The following is a 24,796-nucleotide window of genomic DNA, read 5'->3' as shown; positions in this document are numbered from 1 at the left end:
TGTTTGAACTCTCAAATCCGTGATTATATGTTGCGCAATCAACGATCTACCAAAATATATCTTGAGGTGGGATCGGAACTACCCATAATATTCTAAGACCTTGCCAATAAATCAGTGAGAGTTGCTTAGAAATGATGCAGCTCGTTACTTTAGTTCTGGTAACTTCGAATACTTGACCAGTACAAAATATTGGCTTTGATTTTGTTAAGCTAACCTGCAAAAGTACAAGAAATTTGGTGAACGTTCATGTGACTGGATGCAGGTATGAACTACGTTAGTGTAAGCAGTTGCGCTATGAATATGACGCTAAATTTTAGGCCAGTACTATAATTGAAATATGTCATGCTCTTCATTTGACAAGATGAAAAAAGTGACAGTACCCTCATTGAGTCATTACACATCCAACTGCACGTTAAAAAATTGGCCGTGGCTATTCTTACGACTAGTCGTAACAATTATTTATAAACTATTCTTACGACAAAGGCGAATTCAAGCGCAGCAAAGTAAATAAAGCAACTGCGCGTGTAGTAGGGGTAGCCCTAACCCTAACTTTAACCCTAAACCCCAATCCTAACCCTAACACTAACCCTAACCGGAAATTATTGTTACTCCTGGTCGTAAAAAATAGTACTCCTGTCATAAAAATAGCAACTGCGCATGCGTAATCGGAAATTATTCTTACGAACAGTCGTAAGAATAGCCACTTTGTAAAAAATTTGAATGTATTAGCTTATTTCACCATCAGCCAGATTAACCTGGACTAGCGCTGCAGGGCTTGCACTATTCCTCTGGCTGTCGGTGAATAAGAAAATGATTCACATTATTCAGTTACCAAGGGAATCCAAGAAAAATAGACAACCAATGTTCAACGAAACCCTACAGTTAAACATAAACTTAAAAATGTACTTATACGCATTTATACGCAAACTATTTTACCACTGTGCAAACAAGCACACCATCATAATGTTTGTATGATCTTTTCCCCCAGCCTCTTATCCAAAACTGTATCGAAATTGTACTATTTAATTCTATACGTTTGCAACTATGTGCTCTATGGAACTTGTCGCAAAATCATACAGTTTACAGAAATGGACGTAAATTTGCTTCTAGTTTATTAAGAGCTTACATTTCCTAGGCCAATCCAGTTTCTTTTTGTTTATCGATACAGACATGCGTGCCTTAGTAGTCGTCTGCAATCCGAATCTTCCTGATATTGCTTACTTTTCTGGAGATGAGGAATTTTGTAACAACATTAACAAGAAAGCCAAACAAAGTGGATGGCAACAGGTGAGTCAATGCATCACAGCTAACAGAGTTAATGTCATAGCTAATATAGCTAACTGATTTAGCTAACTGAGTTAATATCATACCTAACTGATTTAGCTGAGTTAATATCATAGCCTAACATCATATCTCACTCAAAGTTGAGTATGGGACATCAGTATTTTGACCCAAAATATGCCTTTAAAAATACCCCAAGACTCTGGTGACTAATAATCAAAGTTTGAGATACTTTTATTGCCACCCAAGAAGCACATTTATTCACTGGAACATTTAACTTATTGCATGCCCATTATTTGGGTAACTTGGGGATTAATAAGACACTGTTAAATACTTTCAGAAAATTTAAGCATTCTTAACTCATAAAGCAATATATAAAATCTTTATAGATTATATGGTGACTTGAACTAAGTATTCTAAAAGGAGCTTAATGTTTCCAAAGACTTTACAATTTATGCCTTCATGTAATATTAATACCGTTCATGGCTGCTATATGAGAAACTTTGCCTTCATAATATCCTGTGTACGTTAATTTACTAGCAAGAAAGTATTTCATAGTTATTTTTTGTATGAAGTGATAAATTTATCCATTTTCTATAGGTTATTTATTCTGCTTTTATCACCTGAATTTTGTCTCTGTTTATTTCTACAGGAAGGGAATCTGTCAGCCTATAATCAAGTGGACCTCAACATCTTGGTTCAATACTTCCAATCTCTGATCGCCTCTCAGCAAGCTCTGTCATCCATGCTCAATTGTCCATATCAGTCACTCCAGGCTGAAGATGGAAGCATCATCGTTATAAGACAGGTCAGAGATTTATTCGACTATTTCCCGAAAAATCTTTATAATTTTCTCTGGGTATGGTCAAAGTTTGGCAATATTTCTGAATACCTATTGTAAGGCTGGTTTTGCAATCAGATTCCATGTGAAGCACAGGCAGATCTATCCTTCATGTGGTAGGAAAGATAAAGTTCTTTCTTTCTTTGTTTTTAGAAGCGAGAGAATGCAGTCACACTTTCCAGTTTAAAGATTGATAACTTTGCTACTTTGCAAATCATAGAATAGCAGTCAAGGATATTAACTAGGAAGCATCCATAAAACTATTAAAGCCCTGCCAACCACAAATCTGCTGTTATATCATTTATGATCAATGATCATGTTTGTTAGAGATAGCAAGTCTGCTGTCTTTATACAAGAAAGCGATTAAATTGTAGAAATATCATATAAAGTAAAGATACATAAAATAAATAAAAAACTGCAAGTGATTGACTAAATAATAGCATAAAACCTATAAAGCCAATGGTACATGCAGGAACAATTGATATAATAATGTTTCATAATAAAGCATTCCACAAAAAAAATGGATGGACGGAATATTTATTTTTTCATTTAGGTTTTATATTGATCTTTGTCTCCACTCATTTGTACTGCAGTACTCATCATAATGATACATCTGGTGGAATTTAATTTGTACTTTGAACCAATTCATACTCGCAAAATTGGTCTCATTTTTCTCCAAATACAGTATAACGATCACATTTTCGTAGCTATAAATGGAGATGGAACAGAAAAGGAACAATTCCTCCTGCATAAAATCTTTATATTGCAAAGGATGATAGCATTTCTCTTTGGTCCAAACCCAGAGGGGTAAGTAAATGGTTATATCATGGGGGAACAGGGATTGATTTAGTCAGTGGGGGTGGAGGAGGGGAAGGGGGGGGGAAGGTTACTATGTGTTGTAATTATTTATGTGAAAAGTATGCAGGGGGATTTGGAACTATAACAAACAAACAAAATAGGGATAAACATGACTCAACAAATGTCAGGAAGTTTCTAAAAGATATGCCAAATGATGTCAAACATAATCCATTGCATGATTCTGAATAATGTTATTTCTTGAAAAGAAACATAAAAGTCAGTCTTTTTTAAGGGACAGACTTTTTACAATGCACTTTTACGCTTATTGCAAGACTCTCAAATGATGGACTATTGATGGGAACAAACTTTAAAAATTGCAATTCTAACCCTCTGATGTTTCATATTTCATAAGTTTGGTTATCATATCAAATAGAGCAACAACATTTTATGATTTTTATTATTTGATTTTTCTCTCCCACGAATACCTCTGAGTGGATTGATGCATATCTTTTTCATCTCTGCAGGCTTCGATGTAACAATGAGAGAGCGATACAGATTGAAATGTGGAATTCTATCACAAGGATGTTGGACACATGGGTCTATTTATATCATGTGGAACAGAGCTTCCTAATGGAGGTTTGTCAAGGAAGCATGAAAATAATTTAAATGTACTAACTGTGATATAATTAGTCTTTCAGATTTTTTTTTTTTGTGCAGTTATTAAGAAGTTTTTGTTGTTGTTGTTATTTATTAAAGCACTTGGCATTGTATCTTATTGGTTTAGTATCTAATTTTGTACTTTCACTCCATGTGATTTGTTTCTTATTTAAGCACTTGGCATTGTATCTTGTATCTTATTGGTTTAGTATCTAATTTTGTATTTTACCTCCATGTGATTTGTTTACTTTTTTTAAAGTCAGGTGCAATCATCACCCATCTACAGATTGTCTTTTCACACAAGTCTTGTTTTTCTTACTAACAGGCTGTTGAGAGACTAAATGTGAACCAGTTTCTTAACGGCATCTGTATCCAATTGTTGGAGAAAGCCCTAACCTCATCTGGGGACAGACATAGAGTTCATGCTTTGCTTCTTGTCAAGGGGAAGCTCTTAGCTCTATTTTCTAGGTAAGTATTGAGGCCAGAGTATAGAGCACCAGAGTTAGAGGAATGTTTCTTGAAGTTCATACAGAGGGGAAGCCCCTAGATCTATTATTGATATAATTATGGAGGTATCCTGTATAGAAGGTACAACAATTGGCATCTTTGTCTCACCCAGAACAATTGGCATCTTCGTCATCCCACCAGCCATCTAACTCCACATCGACGTCAAAGTCCAACAGGGAGTGTGCCCCACGTGTCAAATCTTTCCCAACCCCCAAGGGAATATGTTCCTTCCTCGCAGGGTAGGCAATCCTGGTTTTCTTGAATATCCAGGTATTCGCCAGGTTCACAGGTTTTACCTGAAGAAAGAATGAAAAAGATACGGAGTATGTGGAACCATATAAATTAGGTGCTCCCTATTATTCTTGGAATTCATGTCTAGGCTTGTTTCTTGTCAAATAGACAAGTAACTAGTCAATTATTTTCTACAGAGAGAGAATAAGGAGTCACTAAGGGCATGCATAGAGACCTTTATTACCTGTCACAAGTTCACAATAAAACCAGAGTAAGAAGATTATTCACTTTTGAGTTTGAGGTCTTCCTGGCTTGTTAAAAAGAGGCTCACAAATTGGAAAATTTTGCTAAACTCCTCAAGAACATGTCTGGCAGCACCTGTGAAGCAGACAACTGAGCGTGCAGGCAAGTTTAGATGAATGGGGATCAGTACCCTGCTTTTAATACCATCTGCCCCCCCACCCCCACCACAACCCTATACTCACCCATTAACCCTTCATATGTCTTTGTTTTCTCAATTGGTTTCGAAGAAAAATCTCTGACTTAACTCAGAAAGCTGGTGTCCATACACATGACAAATGTTTTTATCATGATTCCTCTTTTCTGATTTCTCTTACAGTCAAAATGCTGCTGATCTATCACCGTCCAACATCCTGATGATAACAATGATAACCGAGACGTTTTATCCTTCTCAGAGGACATTTTCAGAGGTACAATCTTAGCAAAATGTCTTTGAAGTGGATGTCGAATATTCAATCCCTTTCTCCCCAACCCCCTCCCCTCCCCACCCCCCATATATTATGTTGAATGTATAAAATGGTGATACAAGTAACTTGGTTTATATTAAAGTTACTGAAATGTCAACTTCCAGATGTATTTATATTGGACAATATGGAATGCACTAAACATGTGTTGAATAGCAGTAGTTTTGTCCCTCTTAAATTCACTTTAGATCAGTTCACGTTAGGAAATATCTCTCTATTCACAAAGTACTTTTTACAACAACCAAAACAGATTTTGTTGGTTGTCAGAAGTTGAGCAGGATGTAAGAAAGTCACAGCCAGTGTTTTCATTGCATTTATAAGAGTAGAGTTTGTGTATATTGTCTTGGTATTTTTGATAGGAACTGTTTTGGATCATCCAGACATATCTACGATATGTTAGACATCTTGTCGAGATGTATTCTTGTCAGTTAAGTCCTGTTGGAAATTTGCAAATTTTGCAAAAGTTGATGGATTTAATGTGATTTCTCTTCCTGGATTATTATATCTAAATTTATTAAGATTTTGATTCTCTCTTCTGACAGGGGAGTGAAAATTTTCTGAAGGGCATGAATGTTGGAGAAGCGGGTAGAAAGGTTGGATCCTCTCAGTTCTATGTTGGGGAAGACTACACCAGTGCGACTGAAGACAACAGATCAGACAATGTGAGTATTGATGGAGAACTTATGTGTCTCTAAGTGCCAGAATTATATTCAAATTTGAAACGGGTATCTTCTAACTTACCTAATCTTCTCTTCCCAAGCATTTTTCACACACACAACAATAATTGGTATTGTCTAACTCGACATTTATATGGAAGTAACAGAGTTTCTTGTGTAATCTGATGCAAGTTCACATTTCACAGTTTTGTAGTGTGACATAAAACACATGTTTTATGTTTGGTAGAATGAAGTCAGTCAATCACAAGGGCCATGAAGCCATGCAGTAGCTCATAAAATGTTCATGAATATTCAGATAATTAATTGTGGATGAATATTCAGATAATTAATTGTGGATGAATATTCCAGATAATTAATTGTGGATGAATATTCCAGATAATTAATTGTGGATGAATATTCAGATTATTACTTTTAGATGAATATTCAGATAAGTACTTGTGGATGAATATTCAGAAAATTAATTGTGGATGAATATTCAGATAATTACTTGTGGATGAATATTCAGATAAGTACTTGTGGATGAATATTCAGAAAATTAATTGTGGATGAATATTCAGATAATTACTTGTGGATGAATATTCAGATAATTACTTGTGGATGAATATTCAGATAATTACTTGTGGATGAATATTCAGATAATTACTTGTGGATGAATATTCAGATAATTACAAGGCAGATCTGTCACTGCCATTCATTCTCCCTCGAAACACTATTCAATGCAACTCCTCAGCCCATGAAGAGACGTTGCATTAATCGGACATCACTTGAAAGAAATTATCAAAACTGGAACAGAAAGTTAAACAGAAGCAAACTAAATCTTTTCTCTTTGCAGTCTTCAACTTATTACAGTCCCAATCAAGGTAATTCTCCATTTCACTCTGATCACGAAGAGGATGGAAAACCAGCAGCTGAGGGAGGAGCGTCGACATCTGTTAAGACTCCATCGGGGAGACCGCTCCCAGGAAGCCTCGGGAATTCTCCAGACCATTACAGCACTCCGAAAGCTGAAGCAGATGTGAAGCCAGTCAAGGTGAGTCCTGATGTCAAGAGATACTACCACAAACTTTAGATTAAGAAGGCATACATATCTACAGGAAATGTAGAGAGAAAAAATTTGTCATTCCAACTTGTTCTGTTCCGGTGATATCAAATGCTGAAGTTTATTCATCTAGAGAATAGTGTATTGAGTAGTCATTTGTGACGTAATTTGTGATGTAAAGTTTGCTCTGTTTCTGTTATCTCTGGCGAATCGAAGCTTCTCCGCAATTACATTCATCGTGTCAAAAAGGAAGTGACTTAGAAATTGATCTTGCCAGGCAAACATATATAAAAAATAAAAACATGTTTCTCACTACAGAAGTGTAAAAGATTCAAATTATATTATCGTTTCAATTTCAAACTTAAAACCAAAAGCCGTTGTTTCGGTGTACTGTCTGTATGTCATCACGGGCCTATAACCATAATGATATAGAGACTAGTAAACCAAACAAACCGTGACTCAAGCTAGGCCAAAAATTTCATTGGACTCAACATTCGACACAACTTGCGCCAGTTGTTCTTCAGACAATTTATGTCATCTTCCTCTAACCAGCTTCTTCTGTTGTAGGGAAATCTTTTTGTATCATTTTTTCTTCTTTTGTTTACAGATGGAGGAGAACCCTCAGAAAGAGGAAGCTCCCAGAAGAGCAAAACTAAGTTGCCCCGAGGAAGGGTTTCAACTCAGTGTTTTTCTCCAACAACTGAACAAGAAATTTGTTCCTCATCGACTTACTTTGATCCCTGTTCTTCCCGGTATCAACATGGTGATTGTGGCCACCGAGGTATTTTGAAAGAAACTAAAAGACCTATCTCTTTTGATGATCATTGAAAAGAAAAAATAGTCATGTTTGGTATTGAATGACTGAACAAAATGGATCCAGAGTTTATTTAATACTACGCGCACAATTTAATCTTTCAAGAAATTGGGGATTTGTTGATTTTGATCAAGTTTTGATCCCATTACAATGTTGACTCAAAACTTTAAAATATCTGATTTGCTTGTTACATGTGGTTTATTTTTATGAAAAGTGTCTGTCCAAAAAAAATACATATATAATAAGGAGTGAAATGGAAGTCAGTTATTATCGCTTGTTAACCATTACATGGGATAACATGTCTAGAAGTATGTGTAAGTTTGATGAATTAACAATTAAAGTATATTGCATAACACTCGATAGGTTCGGTGAAATCGCTGACCATTTAATTTGATCATTAGATGTTTTTCTGTTTTTTTTTTGGTAAAGGAACTTAATTTTTGTATTGTCTTGTTTTCCATTGTTGTCATGGTTACAGAGAAGAAGCAGCCTAGGAGTTGACATCATTGATGCCCTGGACTTGGTGGAGAAGGTCTATCAGAAACGAGATGAGGTGATTCAGAAAGGACCGAAGCATAACCTGATGAGCAAGCTGGAGGATGTGGTGGAGAAGGAGATAATAGGATACATGAAAAGTAACAAAGTGAGGACAGAAACAATTCTACTTTATTCTCAATGGGCCCTCTATTTCATTCAATGGGCCCTCTATTTCATTCATGAATATCTTTTTTTTGTACTTCTCTGTACACTAACATCCCTCATGCTGAAGGTATCGCAGCCACGTGTGCAGCCCTGTCTAAGAAGGTCCACCCTTGTCCACCCATCTCTGACATCAAAGCTCTCATGCAACAGGTTCTCACCAAAAACAACTTCACGTTCATGGACAAGCATTACCTTCAAAGACACGGGACTGCCATGGGAACCAGGATGGCTCCTTCCTTTGCATGTCTGTTTATGTCTAGCCTTGAAGAACACATGCTCAGTACGGCTCCCTGCCGTCCCCTAATCTGGTGGCGCTACATTGATGACATCTTCTTCATTTGGACCAGTGATGAGGATAGCCTGCTCACCTTCATCAATCACATCAATTCTTTCCACAGCACCATCAAATTCACCTCTGATTACTCTCACCAACAGGTTAACTTTCTCGATGTGACTGTTCGCAAGGAACACGGTTCTCTCTCTACAGACTTATACACCAAGCCCACAGACACACACCAGTATCTCCATTCTTCAAGCTGCCATCCCCGTCACTGCAAGTCTGGAATTGCCTACAGTCAAGCACTTCGTCTTCGTTGCATTTGCTCTAACAATTCCTCTTTCATTCGCCATACAGATGCTTTGGAAAAACACCTTATTGCCAGGGGCCATAGTGCCAGAAGGGTGCGTGAAGCCATTCAGAGAGTCCGCTCCCTTTCCAGATCATCTACTTTGGCAGTGAAGGACAAAAAGGGACGAGATTGCGACAACAAGCTGCCCCTGGTTGTTACTTTCCACCCAAATCTTCCTCCCCTTCAGAAAATCACCTCTAACAACCACAACATTCTCCTCACTTCAGATAGACTCCAACGAGCCGTCCCTGAAAAACCCATCATCGCCTACAGACGACCACGCAACCTACGAGACCTTCTTGTACGCGCTGCTGTTCCACCTCTAACTTCTAACCCCACACCCATTCAGCATGGTACCTTCAAATGTGATCGTACTTCGAGATGCATCGTCTGCAGCCACCACATTGTTGAATCCAATTCCATCACCAGCCACAGCATGCAACTCACACACAAGACTAAGGGTCACATCACTTGCACTACCACCAATGTCATCTATCTGATCTCTTGTAGAGTTTGCGGCATCCAGTATGTTGGCGAAACCAAAACCACCCTCAAGAAGCGATTCTATGGTCAAAGATCCACAGTCAACACCATGAAGACTGAGACCCCAGTTGGAGAACATTTTAACCTTCCCAACCATACCATTAACGACATGTCCCTACAGGGGATTGAATCCTTAGGTAGCCGTCCTGACCTAGTACGAATCAGCAGAGAGAGGCTCTGGATGCAACGCCTCCGTACCATTCAACCTCATGGGCTGAACATTCAGGAAGGACATGACTAACTTTCCTCTGTTCCCTACTCCTTCTCCCCTTTCTCCCTCCCCCCCCCCTTTCACTCTTCTTCTCACAGCTCTCTTCCCCTCCATTTTTCTTCACACCTTTCTGTCTTTGTCCCTCTCCAGTTTATTCCCTACCCTGTGCCTTTAATCCTCTCTTTGTCCCTCCACAGTTTATCTCCTTCCTCTCCTCTTCTCCTGTTGCTTTCTACTTATAATCCCCTTTCATCCATCTCATTGTGTTCACTGTGCTCATTAACCTGTCTGTATTCTGTGCGTGTTTTTGTCCCCTCTGTTACTGTAACTTGTCATTTAGCCTCTGAAGAAGATCCTGCTAGGATCGAAACGTCAGGCCAACTTACTTTTACACATGAATATCTTTTAACGTTGAAACTTTATTGACAGCTTTCGGGGCTTGCCGAAGGCGATCGATCATGTCATTGCTTTTAACATCGTGGCCATGATCTAAGGTAGATTGAATGCATTCTTGAGAGTGGACTCTGATTGGGTAGGGTCTGTTGGTTTGTTAGCCTAAGAGGTCGTGGACTGCTACTTGTAGACTTTATGGAGAAAAACCTGGCACTCTGCATACAGTGAAGAGCAAACATCATACCACAGTTTCATTGTGGACAACACAGACAGAAGCAGGGAAGGGATTTCTAGAGAAATTTTGGTTTTTTTCTGTAAATGGATGATGGAAAACTGACTAGGAAATTGTTTAGAAAAGTTGGAAAGATTAACTGGATTAAACAGATGTAGAAGAGAATGGCTGCTGGAACCACCAAATTATAAAACCTTACATGATTTCTCACAATATATCATTCCTATCTATTCTAGTCACTTATGGAAGTGATCTATTATGTGGGAATGCTCTGGAAATATTTCTTCCCGCCCAAATGGTGCTGGAATATAATCTGAAACCTTACACTGAAGAACATCTTTCTCTTCCCTTCTTTTCCTCACAGTGTTTAATGAGGCATATTAAGATACACGTTTATACATCTGGTATTTAAATTGGTTATGTTGGTTCGAAAATGGACAGACAGGTGAGAAGAGTGTTTAGCCGACCCATTTAAAAATCGTTTTTAGCACTTCAGAACGATTCATTTTAGAAGTAGTTCCTTTCATATTGTGTCTGTTTTCTTTCAGATTGGCAACAAAGACTTCCACGATAAAATATTATCTTCATATAAGGACTTCAAAGCCCTTTTGAATAAGAGTGTTTCTATAGACAGGTAATGTAAACGTGTTTCTATTGTCTATTCCATTATTTTGATCTTGCTATAAACCCATCAATGCAATGTTCTAACATGTGTAACGTACAAACAATGTAGGTGTTTATTAAAAGACAAGTCCAGAGGGTTGTCATATATAATGATACATCACCCCCCCACCCTCCCCTCCCCCCAAGGCAAAACAGACAAAACTTAACCAAACCATATACATGTAAAAAACTAGTTTCCTTTTAAGGATCAATACGTTATTATTATTATTATTATTTTTACGCCGTTACTTATATAGCGCATTATCCACAAGTTCTATGCGCTTTGACAACTTAGCCTTGGTCATTGGTAACTTGTCACACCTACACACCAAAGTGTGCACAATTCAATCAATCTCTCCTGGGGCACCACAGTGCACCACAACCACGTGTCCCCCGGGGGACGTTCCATAGGGTGCAGCCACAAACCGGCGCACGCACTATATTTACAAGTTACCTCGCAAGTCCCTATTTATACACCTGGGTGAAAGAGAGGCAATGGAGATAAAGTGCCTTGCCCAAGGACACAAAGCAATGATCTGGCCAGGGCTCGAACCTGTAATCCTTAGATCACCAGTCCACTGCCTTAACCACTTGACCACAACGCCCCCCTATTCTTACTCATACTTATCTGATTTACAGGTCAAGAGGAAATGACATTAGGAACTCACCACCAGCCCACAGAATGTTTAATAGTCTGAATATGGTTGGGATATCACATATTCATTGTGCATCCATCATTTATCCAACCTAAGTGGACCTCTTACCCCATAGAGACGCTGTGCAGATCCCTACTTGCCAAACGTATAATTCTTAAACGGAACCACATTCTAACAGCTTTTTGTACTGCCAAATTTTGTGATATTGTATTAATGCATCTGGCAACAGCCCTGTTATTGATACCATCATAGCAAAACATGATAGTTACTCTACGTTTTAATGTATTCTTTGCACCATGGAAAAATAATATGCTTTGAAACCAATTTCATAGTGAAGAAATTCTTGACACAGAGAACAATGACAGCTAAAGAATGATTTCAAGTGTATCACAAAATCAAGGGGCAAAAATACAATAGTAATATTATAAAATAAAACTGAAGCTTTTGGAGAACATGTGCCATGATAACATTCACAGACAACTTACTATGATCCACTTGCTAGAATTTAGAAGGGCTTTTCTGATGAAAATGGTAAACAATGCATCACCCATGTCTAAAGTTGAGCACAAGGTGTTTGTCTGCAGCAGTTACCATCAACTGGCCGTCAGTACTTCCCAAGCACAACCAATCAGAAGTTGATACCATTCAGATCAGCATTTGCCAATGCCATAACCAATTTTCGAAACAAGTAAATAAAATAAAATATTCAAGACATTTTAGCATAATGACCGAACTTAGCCAGGACTTTGAAAAACGGCAACCAGCACTGGGCTAGTGGCAGTCTTGTCTCCGATTCCTTTTGTAAAGATGGTCCCGATGAACGAGACTTTTGTTCATATATTTCATCAAAGTTTTTTTTATTTTTTTATTTATTCGCATTTTTATCCAGGGTTGCTTATTCAGCAAAAGCTGGTTTCCAATAAGGCCCTGCTTTTTACACTAAACGTTATACATAAAAAGTAAAACATAGCAATACAAAAACAATTAAATGTACAGATACAAAACAATTAAAGCTGTAAAGTGGAGACAACTACAAAATAGATAAAAATGGAAATAAAAGAATTATCAAAAATATAAGAATAATCTTAAGTATGAGAATTATCAAAATAAAGAAATATATTAATACGTAATACGTTAAGATAGAAATATATTAATACGAAGTTATACGTCTTCCTTTGGTCCACAGCTTTCGTTCAGGAACAGAGTCCCTCATTAAAACCCTGAAAAATCTGTTTAAAGGTCTTTTCCTACAACATCGGAAATTAGTTCAGGAAATTTTGCCCAAGGACTTGGACGACCATCTGCAATGCCAGAAGTCAGCGAGGGAGAAGTTGGAATTTTACCAAGATTATCTGGCTGTGAAAGGAGAGAAAAATTTGACAATGATGACTTACTTAGATAAATATCCTGGACTCGTGCACTTTATACATGTGGATCGTACCACCAATCAGCTGACGGCACCCGCCATTAATATCGATTACAGTCTCGACAAAAAGAAGAGCAAAACAGATGCTCATCGAAGCTTGGTATGTTTGGGGGTTTTTTTTTTGGGGGGGGGGTGTGAAACTATTTTTGAAACTTCTGTATGGGATCTATTTCAAAAGGCACATGTACATTTCTTTTTCAATGAAACTGCATGTCGATGGCATAGCATTTGATAACATTGATTTAACCATTTGAAAAGTTGATATTACACCTTTGAAAACACACATACATGTTGCAAGATCCAAGCAAAGGCAACTGAAAGAAACTAAATGTTTACTTAAATGTACTAATTATACTTTGTCCTGTTTCATCATAAGGTGTGGAATTTTCTGGAAAGATCCCGTCAACTTTTCCAGAATGAGCATACGACAATTCATTTTGAGAGTGGGGACTTTCAGTTGTCATCCTTCATATACTTTGAAAATAGTATGGTGAGTAAATAGCTTGAATAGTATGGTGAGTAAATAGCACATAATAGAATGGTGAGTAAATAGCACATATTGAATAGTATGGTGGGTATAGCAAATGTTGAAACTGTATTGTGAGTATTGTACATGTTGAACACTATTGCAAAGTAGTCTATATATATAAATAAATAGTCCATATATTACCCCGGTTGAAGGAGGCATGACGTTTGTTCCAAGACTCGCTTTATTAATACGCAACTTCTAACGACTTTCTCCATACACTAGGGCAATATCCTGCAGACACCTAACCTACCAAAAGTACCAAGAGAAGGACATTATCCAGGTCTGCAAGCGGAAGTTTTCTTCAGGTGTGTATTATATGAACCACTTCTATGTGACGTTATGCTTCATAAAGAAGATTAGTCCCTCCCTTTCATATGTCTAGTTTTGATGAATGTTGTTGGCCTCTCATTAGTTTTGATTCAGCTGCATTGGCCACAGCTGTGCCCCAGATAGTTATGTCAAGTTGAATTAGAAACCGTCATCTTCAAGAAAGTTGTTAGATGTTGCAAGGGAGGGGGGGGGGGGGAATGGGGGTGTTATACTCTCATCCATCATTTGAGGTGGTGTTATCAACAACCTTGGGATCAGGAAATGTTAACAACTTCGACCACTCTTGTCTAATATTTCTTTGGACGTTTTACCTTTGTTTGAATATAGAAGCCCCGTCATTTAGCCAGCGTTCATTTACAATCATCGCAAAGATTGGGTTTCCGATGAGTCCTCGTGTAGCTTCCAATGAGCTGGGTGTCATATAAAACTAGACTGTTTTAAACTAAACTACACAAATGACCTATGTGTGAAACCTACGTGTTTCTTCCCACAACCACCTTTCTTTTGTGGCTTCTCTTCCGCCAGGTACTTGACCGATCAGGGCTTCCCAAGCTCCTCGGATTCGATCCGGTGCTGCGAGCTGCACTGCTTCCATCTCGCTATCGTTCCTCTTAATGTCGTGGCCCAGCAAGCACGTGTTCTGAGAGAATACCTATGGGAGACGTGTGGTGTTGCTGCAGCAGCCATAAATCTCCTCTGAGAAAATGGTCACATGGGGGGGGGGGGGGATGAACATTTGCTACCTTTTGTATAAATATTTAGCAACAGCTCGATAAGGAGACACACTTGATTACATACGTGTGTCCCGAGTGTCCTCGAGTCTGTAAGACACAGATAGGAGCACATCTTTTAACTACTTGGCGCCGATCAGATTTATATCGCCATACACAGTCCCACCCCACTATATGTGGTGTGACAGACAGGAGTACAATCCACTTATTACAGCAGGGGTACGAGAGTACGGAGCTGGCTATCTGACCTAACTGCCGGTAGACTCAGATGTGGCCGTATGTAAGTGTCTGGACGAGAGGGGTTCAAGCCAGAGACTGGATGTCATGTTTTTCCTACATTAGTTGTTTCATCCTTCTCTAATACATAACGTTATACCATCCTTCTGTCCATATAGAAACATATTCCATATAGAAACATATCCCATGTAGAAAACATATCCCATATAGAAATAGAATGCCACACTAGATATATGTATATAGATGTATGAAAGGTGATGGTTTCAAAGTACTGTACCTGTCATGATGTTTTGATATCATCTGGTCAAAACCTTCACCAAAGCTATGCACACAAAGTGCGAAGTGTGACTGGGCATATCTTAACAAGGCAGCATGTTCATTTACCAGTAAAAAAAAACAAGGTAACACCCAGCGAAATTGGGAATCTGTAAAATACTGGATAATGTTTCGATAACGTAATATAAGCATATTGAGAGATGGCATTGTTTGTCAAAACTGGAATATGTTAATTTATTTAAAAATATTTCAAAGGAATGGCTCTAGTAATTAATGAAGCAAAAACCACAAGACTGTAACTATATAATCCCGCTTAATCTTGGTTGGGTGGAATTCATTGCTTTACACATGTGTGGGAGCTATACTGCTACATCACTGTTTATCATCGGCAGTCATTGCAATTGCGAATGGCCTGAGTGAACTTAAGATAAAGCAACTATGAGTGAAACGCAACACCCATGGCTAGCAAAGTGAGACAGTTAATTGCATTACCTCAGGGAGACTGACTTGTACCCGCAGAATTGGGCAATTTTGCGAGTTATTGGACCAGGTTTCTATTTGGAGACTGATGTAATACAACAGTTTTCTTTATATTTCAGGGGGGGGGGGATTATGCAGTGTAAACAAATTGCTGTAGTGAATTTGATACATACCCATTGTAGTCAAAAGTGATTATTTTACTAAGCATTCCAAGTTTTAAGATATCATCTTCAGTCTCATAACTATAAGTATCACATCATTGCAATATTACAAACAGATATTATTATTAAATTCTATCAATACCTTTTTTATTTCAATTATCGGATTTTAAGACAGAAATTAGGCGGCCAAACTTTATTACCATTCATGATGTCTATTTGGTGAAAACAAACACTTGGATATTTTTTAAATTAAGTTGTACTGTAACTTATAATAGCCTGTACTTGGTTAATGTATAAAGTTAATATCAATAAGCTAGACTATATTCATAACATTTGAAGCAGGAATTTATCAAGAAAAATCGAGAGTTATAGATATTCAGTGCCATCCTTCTAGACTATGAAGTATAACCTATAAATATTTGGCATAATTAAATTTTTTACTAATAGGGTTGTGAATGAATGGAACGTGTTGCCTGAGAAAGTTGTACTTGCAAGTAGTGTGAATGGGTTTAAGAATGCTTTGGACAAGCACTTTAAGCATTGTGATTGGGTCTGATTTTTTATGTCTTCGTTTCTTTCTGCCCCCCATAGGGTCCTTGATGGGGGACTTGATTGTCCCTCCTGATCCTTTTTTTCTACTAAACTAAACTAAATAACTTGTTTGTTTACACAAGAAAACATGCAGAGACAGATCCTTTGATGCAGACTCAATATTTGTCAATAGGTAATAAAAGGACTCAAATTTCGTCACACAGAAAGTAGGTGTGTGCAATATCATTTTTAATATGTTATTTGTATAGTTTTAACAATGAAATATGTCATTCAAATTATATATTTTATTCTATGAAAGCACTTATTGTTTGTCTTTTCTGTTGGTTTTGTTTACACTCGACTCCATAATACTGCCAGGACTTTCTGTATTGAGATTTCTTTATAAATAAAGGTCAAAATATATTTCAAATTAAAGCACGGTTGAAATCTTTTGATAAAGTAGTCATAATTTTTGGACAACAATTGAAACATGTTTGAGAAGAGAGTCCAACTTTTGAGATACAAAAGTCCAAATTTCGTCACTTTGAGAAGCTAGACATGGCTTCTGATCTCCTTTCTTCTCCCCCCCCCCGCCCCCTTTCCCACTCTCACCATTTATAAATAGCGCCCTCTCTAAACAAATATGAAGTGAACTCATATTTCAACTTCATATTCAACCCGGTGTTTCAATTTCACACCTCTCCAGAAGGTAATTTCCATGTGTACTGTACGTCGTCTAAATAGCGAAGTTCTGTGCATATTGTAGCCTACACACACCATGTATAAGTATGCAGCCTACATACACGTACGTACGTATGTCAACACCCTTTCTATTCAAGTAAACACCACATGAATAGCTACAGAACAGAAACCCTTGTACCAGTTGTAGCTTAATCGGTCACTTATTCGAAGTTGAATATGAACCACTTACATTGACAGGCAGCCAACTATGAATAAGCCAGTCAGTATGTCGAATATGGAGAAGCTGGCAAGAGCTTTCGAGGCTCTGAAAAGTCACCAGCAAGGCTCTTCGAGCGATACTGTGGATTCTAAGTGAGTATAGGCTACCATAGTTAAGACAAAATATTGGTCTATGCTGATCCTAACGTTTGGCAGTAGCCTACTTGTGATAAACTAACCATAAATCCAGTATAAATTACAAATTTAATGAGCCCTTATGCAGAGTACTTGAGTTGTTATCATCCGAGACCGATCACGTTGTACGCCTGTATGAAAAATCACTGTTAATTGATGTGCATTAATTAGCCAGTACGGCAGTAGGCTATGTTACTGTGTAGTGTTATTGTTAATCATACATATAATATTGATCAAAATAAAATAAAACTGTTAGCAAACTGCTTATCCACTAGAGAGCCTGTGTAATAGAATGTGTAAAACCAACTTACTTTTACACATATAATATTGATCACAGTGTTTACTCAAAAGGTTACTGTTGTTGGACCAATACCTGACTTAGACCCTGAGAAGTGAGGTACTAATATCAATTTTAGGGCAATTTTATTGATTTATGTTTTCTAAATACATGAGGAAAGCCTGACCATGATCCAGGCCAATGGTCTGAACAGTTGTATCAGAATAGCTTACCAGACATTTGCAGTGGCCTATAAGTTACTGGGCAAACCTTGACTAAGGCCTTTTTCTTCTGGGCCTGTTGGCAAGGCTATCCTGAAATAAGTTTGTCTGGAGGGTTAATAGTAAGTGGCAAATCATCATGCTAAATGTCTTGAATCAAGAGTAAAAACTACACTTTGAAATCAACCTATGTATTTCAGACAGCTATTTGCGGACTAAAAGCCAATCCGATCAATGGAAAATATTAATTTACTACTTGGGAACAAAATATTATTTTTCGAGGCTCATGAAATATTCTGCAACGACAAAATTCTATGATGCTTCCTACTTTCTGAGGAATCATGCATGATGTTTGTAATATTCTGAAACTACTTGTCTGCTGGATGAACTTGAACAAAAATTGCTTGTTTGAATAATGGCAAATGGTCCAAAGTTATGGCAAAAAAAAAGTACCAAACCATGGTTGTGTGATAATTTAATACACAATAGTACCAAATAAATAAGGCAAAGTGTCCGGATGGCAAATTCATGCTTTTAGAAGTCGAATTAAAACTTTATTCAGTGGTAACAAATCTAGCAGGGTGTCTTTACACCAAACGATGGTAATGTTATTTTGAGTGATATTTGATTTGCAAAAAATTGCTAGAAATTTCTATGAAACTCAAAATGCTCGCTCCTCTGAGCAGACTATTCATAGATGTTTTGATATAATTATGAACCAATTCTCGAAAATTCTTGCTATTTATGTACTGGCACTTGCAAAAGTATTTCTGCCAATTGTTGTTAAGAAAATAAACATCAAAATCAATGTATCATAAATTCACTGTGTGGAAGTAGGAACCTGATCTTAGCAGCTAGTCATTTGCATTTTGCTCATCATGCACAGCTCTGAATAATGATGTCCAAAATTCGAAAATCATGCTCTACATTTTGGGATCATTCTTGTCATCTGAACATCAGCTTTTATAAGACATATATATATACTGGAGAGAGCTCTATATTTTGAGAATGCCCACTTGTATTCTACAAGCATTGTATCTCAGTAAGATGATACACATCATGTATTAACTTTTCTATAGTGGTTCTGCTCATTGAAAAGAAAATTCTTCATCTGCTCATTCATCCTCAAATTTCTATCCATGTCATATGACATATTCTTTAGGGAGAGGACGATGTTATCCAATAATGACTAAAATTTGAAGTACTGTAAGTCTTCTTTACACCTTATACATATATATACTGTACAGTAGTATCATACTATAGAAGCCTATTTGTGGTGCTACATTATTGGTGTCTGCTAATCAGTGCACATGATGAAAATCTCACAAGACGTTGGATCTGAAGTACTGCTGCATAAAGTGTCCAGAGATTTGATACACACAGTATATGCCACTCAAGCAATAGTAAGGCAGTGTGTATCATACGATATTGGATATGACGTGTATCCTAACACATCTTAGTGAATTTTAATTGCTTAGGGCAACTTTTGAAGGCTCCAACTAAAACACTGTACAGTCGCATAAAGATGAACAGTTGCTTGCTGTTGCAAAGAGTCAGTTTTGTTTGCCAATTTGAAAACAAAATGTTACATTTTAATGATATCAGCTTGAAATGTTCTTTGCTTCACAAACCATGTTCGTTGACCAATAACTGCTACAGAACAGTACCAAAATTTCAAAAAATTTCCTTGAGTCTGGATCCCTTCTTGCCAGATTAAGTGTACGTTAGTACTCTGGTAAGTTCTTGTGTAGATCTAACGACGATGAACACCTTTAGTCCCAATTCTTGTATGCAAAAACTGGCTAGGTCAGATAAATACTTGGTGTAATTTCTGTGCAATAAGTCCTGGTAGAGACAGTGTCTCTCTAGAGATCCCAAGTGTCTCTGCTTGTCTTAAATTTAGACTAAGATGTTTCTATTTAAATATATCTTTTGTAGCATACTGCTCATTGCATCAGACTACTGTATTTTATTCAACAGTCAAAAGAGTTTGTACTCTGCAAAGATATGTACTGTATCTACTTTTAACTATGAGTGGATTAAATGCCTCATTTCCCTTCTTCTCTATTTTTTTCTAGGAAAAGTCAGCTTTCTAAGAAGGAGTACATACAGCACCTGTCGATTGTCGCTGATGGTATATGTGCTTCTAACTTCAAGTAAGTACTAAGTACTCTGTTTAGAATGAAAGCTTAAGTTCAGTAAAGTGCCGTTTCTTTCAAACGGTTGATACAAACATTCATAGATTTTTACACTGGAGTACTTGCATAGCTTTCAGCAGTGTCTGCAAGGAGAAGGTAGATGCACTAGTGGTTTTGACCCCAAAGTTAACTTGCAATCCCCCTCCCCCTACCCTCCTCCCCCAACTTACATCTTCATGTCTCTAATAACGACCCTGTCGTAGCAGGCTCTCAAATTATACAGTGAAATAGCTATCCGGACCCTTGAGGACTGGAGCATGTCCGGACCTATCTTCAGATCTGTATAAGGAGTGGGTTTTGATACTTGAGTGTAGTTTTCTGTGGTAAGCATCCATACATAGCACGCTTTGCTGTAGTATGTGTTGCTATGTATCATGCGTTGTAAGTAGGTCTAACAGGAAATAAAATATATTTAAGAAAATAAAAATGGGAAACTGATTGGGAAAGTTTAAGACAATGGCAAAGAACAAAGAAATTTATGGATAGAAATGGGATTGGAACCAGTGACCTCCAGGGTAACAAGCCCAGCACTCTACCGACTGAGCCATCCAGCCCTTAGTTGGTGACGCTCCCTATACAGCCATTTCTTCTCTGTGGGCACCAGTCAGAAGCCACAGTGACTTGAATACCGTGTAACCGTGTAACCAGAGATCAAAATGGGAAGGATTGTTGGATGTGATGTGAATAACCATTTTTATGCAAACTAGGTCAATCATGTAAAACCACAATTAATATTTCTACTATTATCCTCATATAAATCTATATATTTTTTTCTCTTTATTTCATTTTCAAGGACTGTTGCTGATTTCCCAAAATTTTTGGCAATCTCATTTGAGCTGATTTTTGTCGCCTGTAACGACGAAAATTCTGACATAAGGCTGAAAGCGGAGGAATGTCTGAATAAGATCATAAAGGTTGGTATTAATCAAACAGAAGTAATTACATCCAACTTATTTTTGATCACAAGCTGAGGGACGCATGCATCACAAACTGTTTGGAGCTTGCAAGTCAAAGTTATTTTTGTTCAAATATGAGTCAAAGATAAGTTCTATGGACCGTATAATCAACTGTACTATTGCAAAACGTTTAGTATAAATTACTACCGTCTATATAGTGTGTGAGCTTAGAGGAGGACCTAAATATGTAGCTGTGTTTAGTAGTGCCAGTGATATTGGATAATACATGAATAGGCTTGCGGGTAGGTTAGGTCAATTTAGAGTCAAGAATGCAGTTTGGGGTTCAAAAGTGAAGAAAAGGTTAACTTAGTTTAGCTACTGCTTACATAGGGTGGGAGGTATAACCTGCATAGTTACATGTTTGATTGTCTTTGGCTAGGAGCATTTTTACTTTCATGTGTACTGTACAGTACCTAATGTCTGTTTTGCACAATGCAGTGGAACTGCCATATTCACAGAGTAAAGGGTAACACAAGGTGCTTGAAACTGTATGGTACCATAATATATGTGAAAACATACTGTAAGGTAAGATATCAAAGGTACATGAAAACATAAGGTTATATATTAAGGCACCTGAAAATGTAAGGTTAACATAAGGTACAGCACTGTATATGTAAAACATTTTATAAGGTGAGTGATTATATATTATACCCAGAAAACAAGGTACGATACCTGACAACATAATCCATTCGACTTTCTTAATGGTGGATTAAATTCAAAGATTTGCTATAATAATGAAACCTGAAAACATTGCCACATATATAGATCACTTGAGAGATATCTACATATGTTTATGCATATTGCTTAACTTGGTCATAATGATAAACCCCTCACAAACCAAGTGTAATGAAAATCCCAATATGTGTATGTGCATGGACTTTTTTATTCTTGTGCACATTTTATTCAACATATTTTCTGCATCAGTTTTCTCTAGTAAAGCATTTCAGCAGTAAAAGACAACATTTTTCTTTGCAGGCATCTCTCGATACCAGTCTAAGTAGGACGCAACTGGAATTGTACAAAGAAATTAAAAAGGTAAGGAATTTGATTTTTGCCCATGGCAATCCTTTTTCAGTTATTATAATGGCAATTTTTTTTTCTTGGCATATTCTGTAGCTGCATTAGTTTGTTTATCCTTATAATTCTAGAGTTTTGCATACTTCTACTCCGACACGATTATATCGCCTAAAGGGAAGTGGTGCCGTAGTCTGTGAAAAACTTAATCCGGTCTTACCCCCAACAAGAAGCTTTCTATCAGGCTTTAATTTGCCACTGGGCAATTTCTCCAGCACTTGGATTATTTTCTGAAACGAGATCATCCACGCTCTGTTTATGAGCTTGCCTGGTGAAACTACTGTTTGTCCGACTAGGGCTCTGTAGTGGGACACCTCCATTAGCATTTATGTCTCGCCATTGTCTGTTAGTCTGCTTGTCTGTTTCACTGAAAGTACTCTCTGCAGTTTCTTAATTCTTAGTTTTGTAAAAAAAAAATATGTGAACAAAATTTGGTGTATAAACTTTATGTTTCAGTCAGACATTGAAATGGCTGGCTATTTATTGTCTAACTTGAACGGTTTATATTAACATGTATACTGTATACCTGTGTTCAACCCAACTTAAGAATTACATTGACTGGTTTGGTGGTTTGCTTGGTTGGTTGCTAGCCTGCACCCAGTTTGCTCATATCTTTAAAAAACTTCCTTTTGCAAACTTTTTGAAGTGCATACACATTTGTAGTTGTCATTATTAAAGGCCACCTTACCATTACTTTTTTGGCATAATAGATTTTAACTTTTTGAGCAATGTTTCATGCCAAAGGCAGAACAGATGTCGGTGTTCATTTTGGTAGTTTAAGTTGAGAAGGTGTGTTAACATTTAATTATCACATGATGGTTTTGCTTTCTCCTTTGTGTGACTGTGAATTTTCCTTGTTTTATGCTTACAGTCTTGTACAATTAAAATTTTGAAAGTATCGTTACAATCTGTTACAGCCAAGTTAATATTGAAGCTGAAAACTTTCACATCTTTGAATTTAAAACGACGTATCAGAATGGGTTGCACTTCTTTGACAGTGTTCTGTAAATTTTTACTTAATCCACGACAGAATGGACCATCCAAGAGCCTGCGTGCTGCACTCTGGCGATTTGCAGAGGTGGCGTCCTTCATCAGACCACAGAAGTGTCGGCCGTACATCATCAACCTGCTGCCGTGCATTGCCAAGATATCGAGACGCGAAGAGGACGCAATTCAGGTCTGTTAGAGTGATTTAATGAAGAGAGGAAGTAACCGTATTGTAATATCAGTCATAAAATCATTCAGTATTTTCAGTTTGAGATATCTTACAAATCTATGTCAGACATTTTACAGGTAATAACAATTAAAATTTTTTTTTACCTAAACCAACATAGAACAAAGAAACCAATTGTTTTATTTCTGCACAAGGAGCCATTAACATACCTTTAAAACACAATAGGCTTAAGAATAATTCAAGTTGACCATTATTAGAAAAAAGCTCTTGGTATTCTGGTCATTTCAAGTTTTTTTTATGCTTTGTTTTATTATGTCTGTTTTTGCAACACAATGGCAACATTTTGATATTTTTGTTTCTAGGGGGGTTTTCTTTCTTGATTAATTTTCAGTAAATTATTGTAAATTTATGATTTTATTCTTTTAGGAAGCACTTGCATCTTTCACGGAGAAGGTGTTACCGGTGCTCGGATCATTTTTGACTGACACGGAAGTTAAAGTAAGTGTAGTTTCGTTTCATTTGTTCAAATATCACTTTTTAATTAATGTATAAAAAAATTATACTATAATTATAATTACTTATATATATTGTTTTTGTTGTATGGTTAAATGAATACATTTTGGGTGAGATTTTTTTCCCCTGTGGATCGTGGTTGCATAGACAGGTTTGCAATGATACCAGTGTTAAAATAAGATAACCAGGAAAATAAGATGTGTATTATTCTAGTGGGTTTAGAGTTGTCACACCAGAATTAAAAACATTGACGGAATTTTCTTTTTTCTTGGGAGTTTTGACTTCTCTAGACATTTGCAGCTTTCGGAAAGTCAAATTGATCACACGTTTGTCATTTCGTCAAAGCTTTTTATGCCTCGAGTGAATCTCAAGGCCATTCCTAGCTCTGAATTTTCTGCTGGGTAGTCTTAAGGTTACGAATAACAAGGATGACTTTACAGTTTGAGCAACTTGCAAGGTTTTTACTTGAAAAATTGATCACATGTTGTGTCCAGTGACTTTAACTTTTTATAATTTTTTGGTCTGATCTAACAGAACTTGATGAAAGTCTTGTACCCGAATTTGAAGAGTCCGTCTGCAGCTACCAGGAGATCCGCGGCTAAGATATTAGTATTGATTTGTCATCACGGTCGTAAGACATCTACGTACTTCTCCATGCTGGTTCAGACTCTCCTCAGTAAGTGTTTCAGTTATATTTTAATTTTAGTTTAGCAACTTTCCCCAAGGGCTTAAAAAGCCAACAGAATTACCTTCTTTAGAAACCTTGTTCATGTGATGGTCTTGGACGAGCGTCGTCTTATTTCGAGCCTTCTCTTCTTTTCGATGAGTGGTCAGAGAACTATGAGGCGGGTGTGTAATTGTTACACCCATTCCTGCTTCTGAGAACAACTGCCGAACATTCCCCATCTGACAGACGAGAGTGCCCTTCAGCATCTGACCCCGTTCTCAG

The 24,796-nt window shown here is 37.2% G+C and overlaps 2 protein-coding genes across 4 annotated transcripts in view; both read left to right on the top strand.

The window, feature by feature from the left end:
- The first annotated feature begins 53 nt into the window (after window positions 1-53).
- Window positions 54-16,657, top strand: LOC139967399 (BLOC-3 complex member HPS1-like). Its single transcript, XM_071971145.1, has 16 exons — window positions 54-262; window positions 1,169-1,287; window positions 1,934-2,089; window positions 2,808-2,929; window positions 3,445-3,556; window positions 3,903-4,045; window positions 4,935-5,025; window positions 5,622-5,741; window positions 6,589-6,786; window positions 7,403-7,576; window positions 8,088-8,252; window positions 10,868-10,953; window positions 12,825-13,164; window positions 13,441-13,554; window positions 13,816-13,898; window positions 14,449-16,657. Exons 2-16 carry the CDS (start codon window positions 1,171-1,173, stop codon window positions 14,621-14,623), a joined length of 2,196 nt encoding a protein of 731 aa, XP_071827246.1. The 5' UTR covers window positions 54-262; window positions 1,169-1,170; the 3' UTR covers window positions 14,624-16,657.
- A 464-nt stretch (window positions 16,658-17,121) lies between these two features.
- Window positions 17,122-24,796, top strand: part of LOC139967432 (huntingtin-like) — a 53,175-nt gene continuing 45,500 nt past the window's right edge. The window contains exons 1-7 of one of the 3 annotated variants that reach the window (XM_071971207.1): window positions 17,122-17,392; window positions 20,011-20,088; window positions 20,924-21,044; window positions 22,062-22,121; window positions 23,191-23,337; window positions 23,761-23,832; window positions 24,382-24,523. In XM_071971207.1, coding sequence (XP_071827308.1) covers window positions 17,289-17,392; window positions 20,011-20,088; window positions 20,924-21,044; window positions 22,062-22,121; window positions 23,191-23,337; window positions 23,761-23,832; window positions 24,382-24,523 — 724 coding nt within the window. In that variant the 5' untranslated portion in view covers window positions 17,122-17,288. The remainder of the gene's footprint in view (window positions 17,393-20,010; window positions 20,089-20,923; window positions 21,045-22,061; window positions 22,122-23,190; window positions 23,338-23,760; window positions 23,833-24,381; window positions 24,524-24,796) is intronic. The other 2 variants (XM_071971206.1, XM_071971208.1) reach the window with 2 other exon arrangements.

This window comes from Apostichopus japonicus, chromosome 5, assembly GCF_037975245.1.
Source record: "Apostichopus japonicus isolate 1M-3 chromosome 5, ASM3797524v1, whole genome shotgun sequence".
Taxonomy (NCBI): domain Eukaryota; kingdom Metazoa; phylum Echinodermata; class Holothuroidea; order Aspidochirotida; family Stichopodidae; genus Apostichopus; species Apostichopus japonicus.
The sequence above is the reverse complement of the archived record's forward strand: the minus strand, read 5'-3'. Positions and strand labels throughout refer to the sequence as shown.

Coding starts and splice junctions, on each gene's coding strand:
- LOC139967399 (XM_071971145.1), top strand. CDS start 1,171: ATGCGTGCCTTAGTAGTCGTCTGCAATCCGAATCTTCCTGATATTGCT. Junction 5,026..5,621: donor CTCAGAGGACATTTTCAGAG/GTACAATCTTAG, acceptor CTCTTCTGACAG/GGGAGTGAAAATTTTCTGAA. Junction 10,954..12,824: donor AAGAGTGTTTCTATAGACAG/GTAATGTAAACG, acceptor TTTGGTCCACAG/CTTTCGTTCAGGAACAGAGT.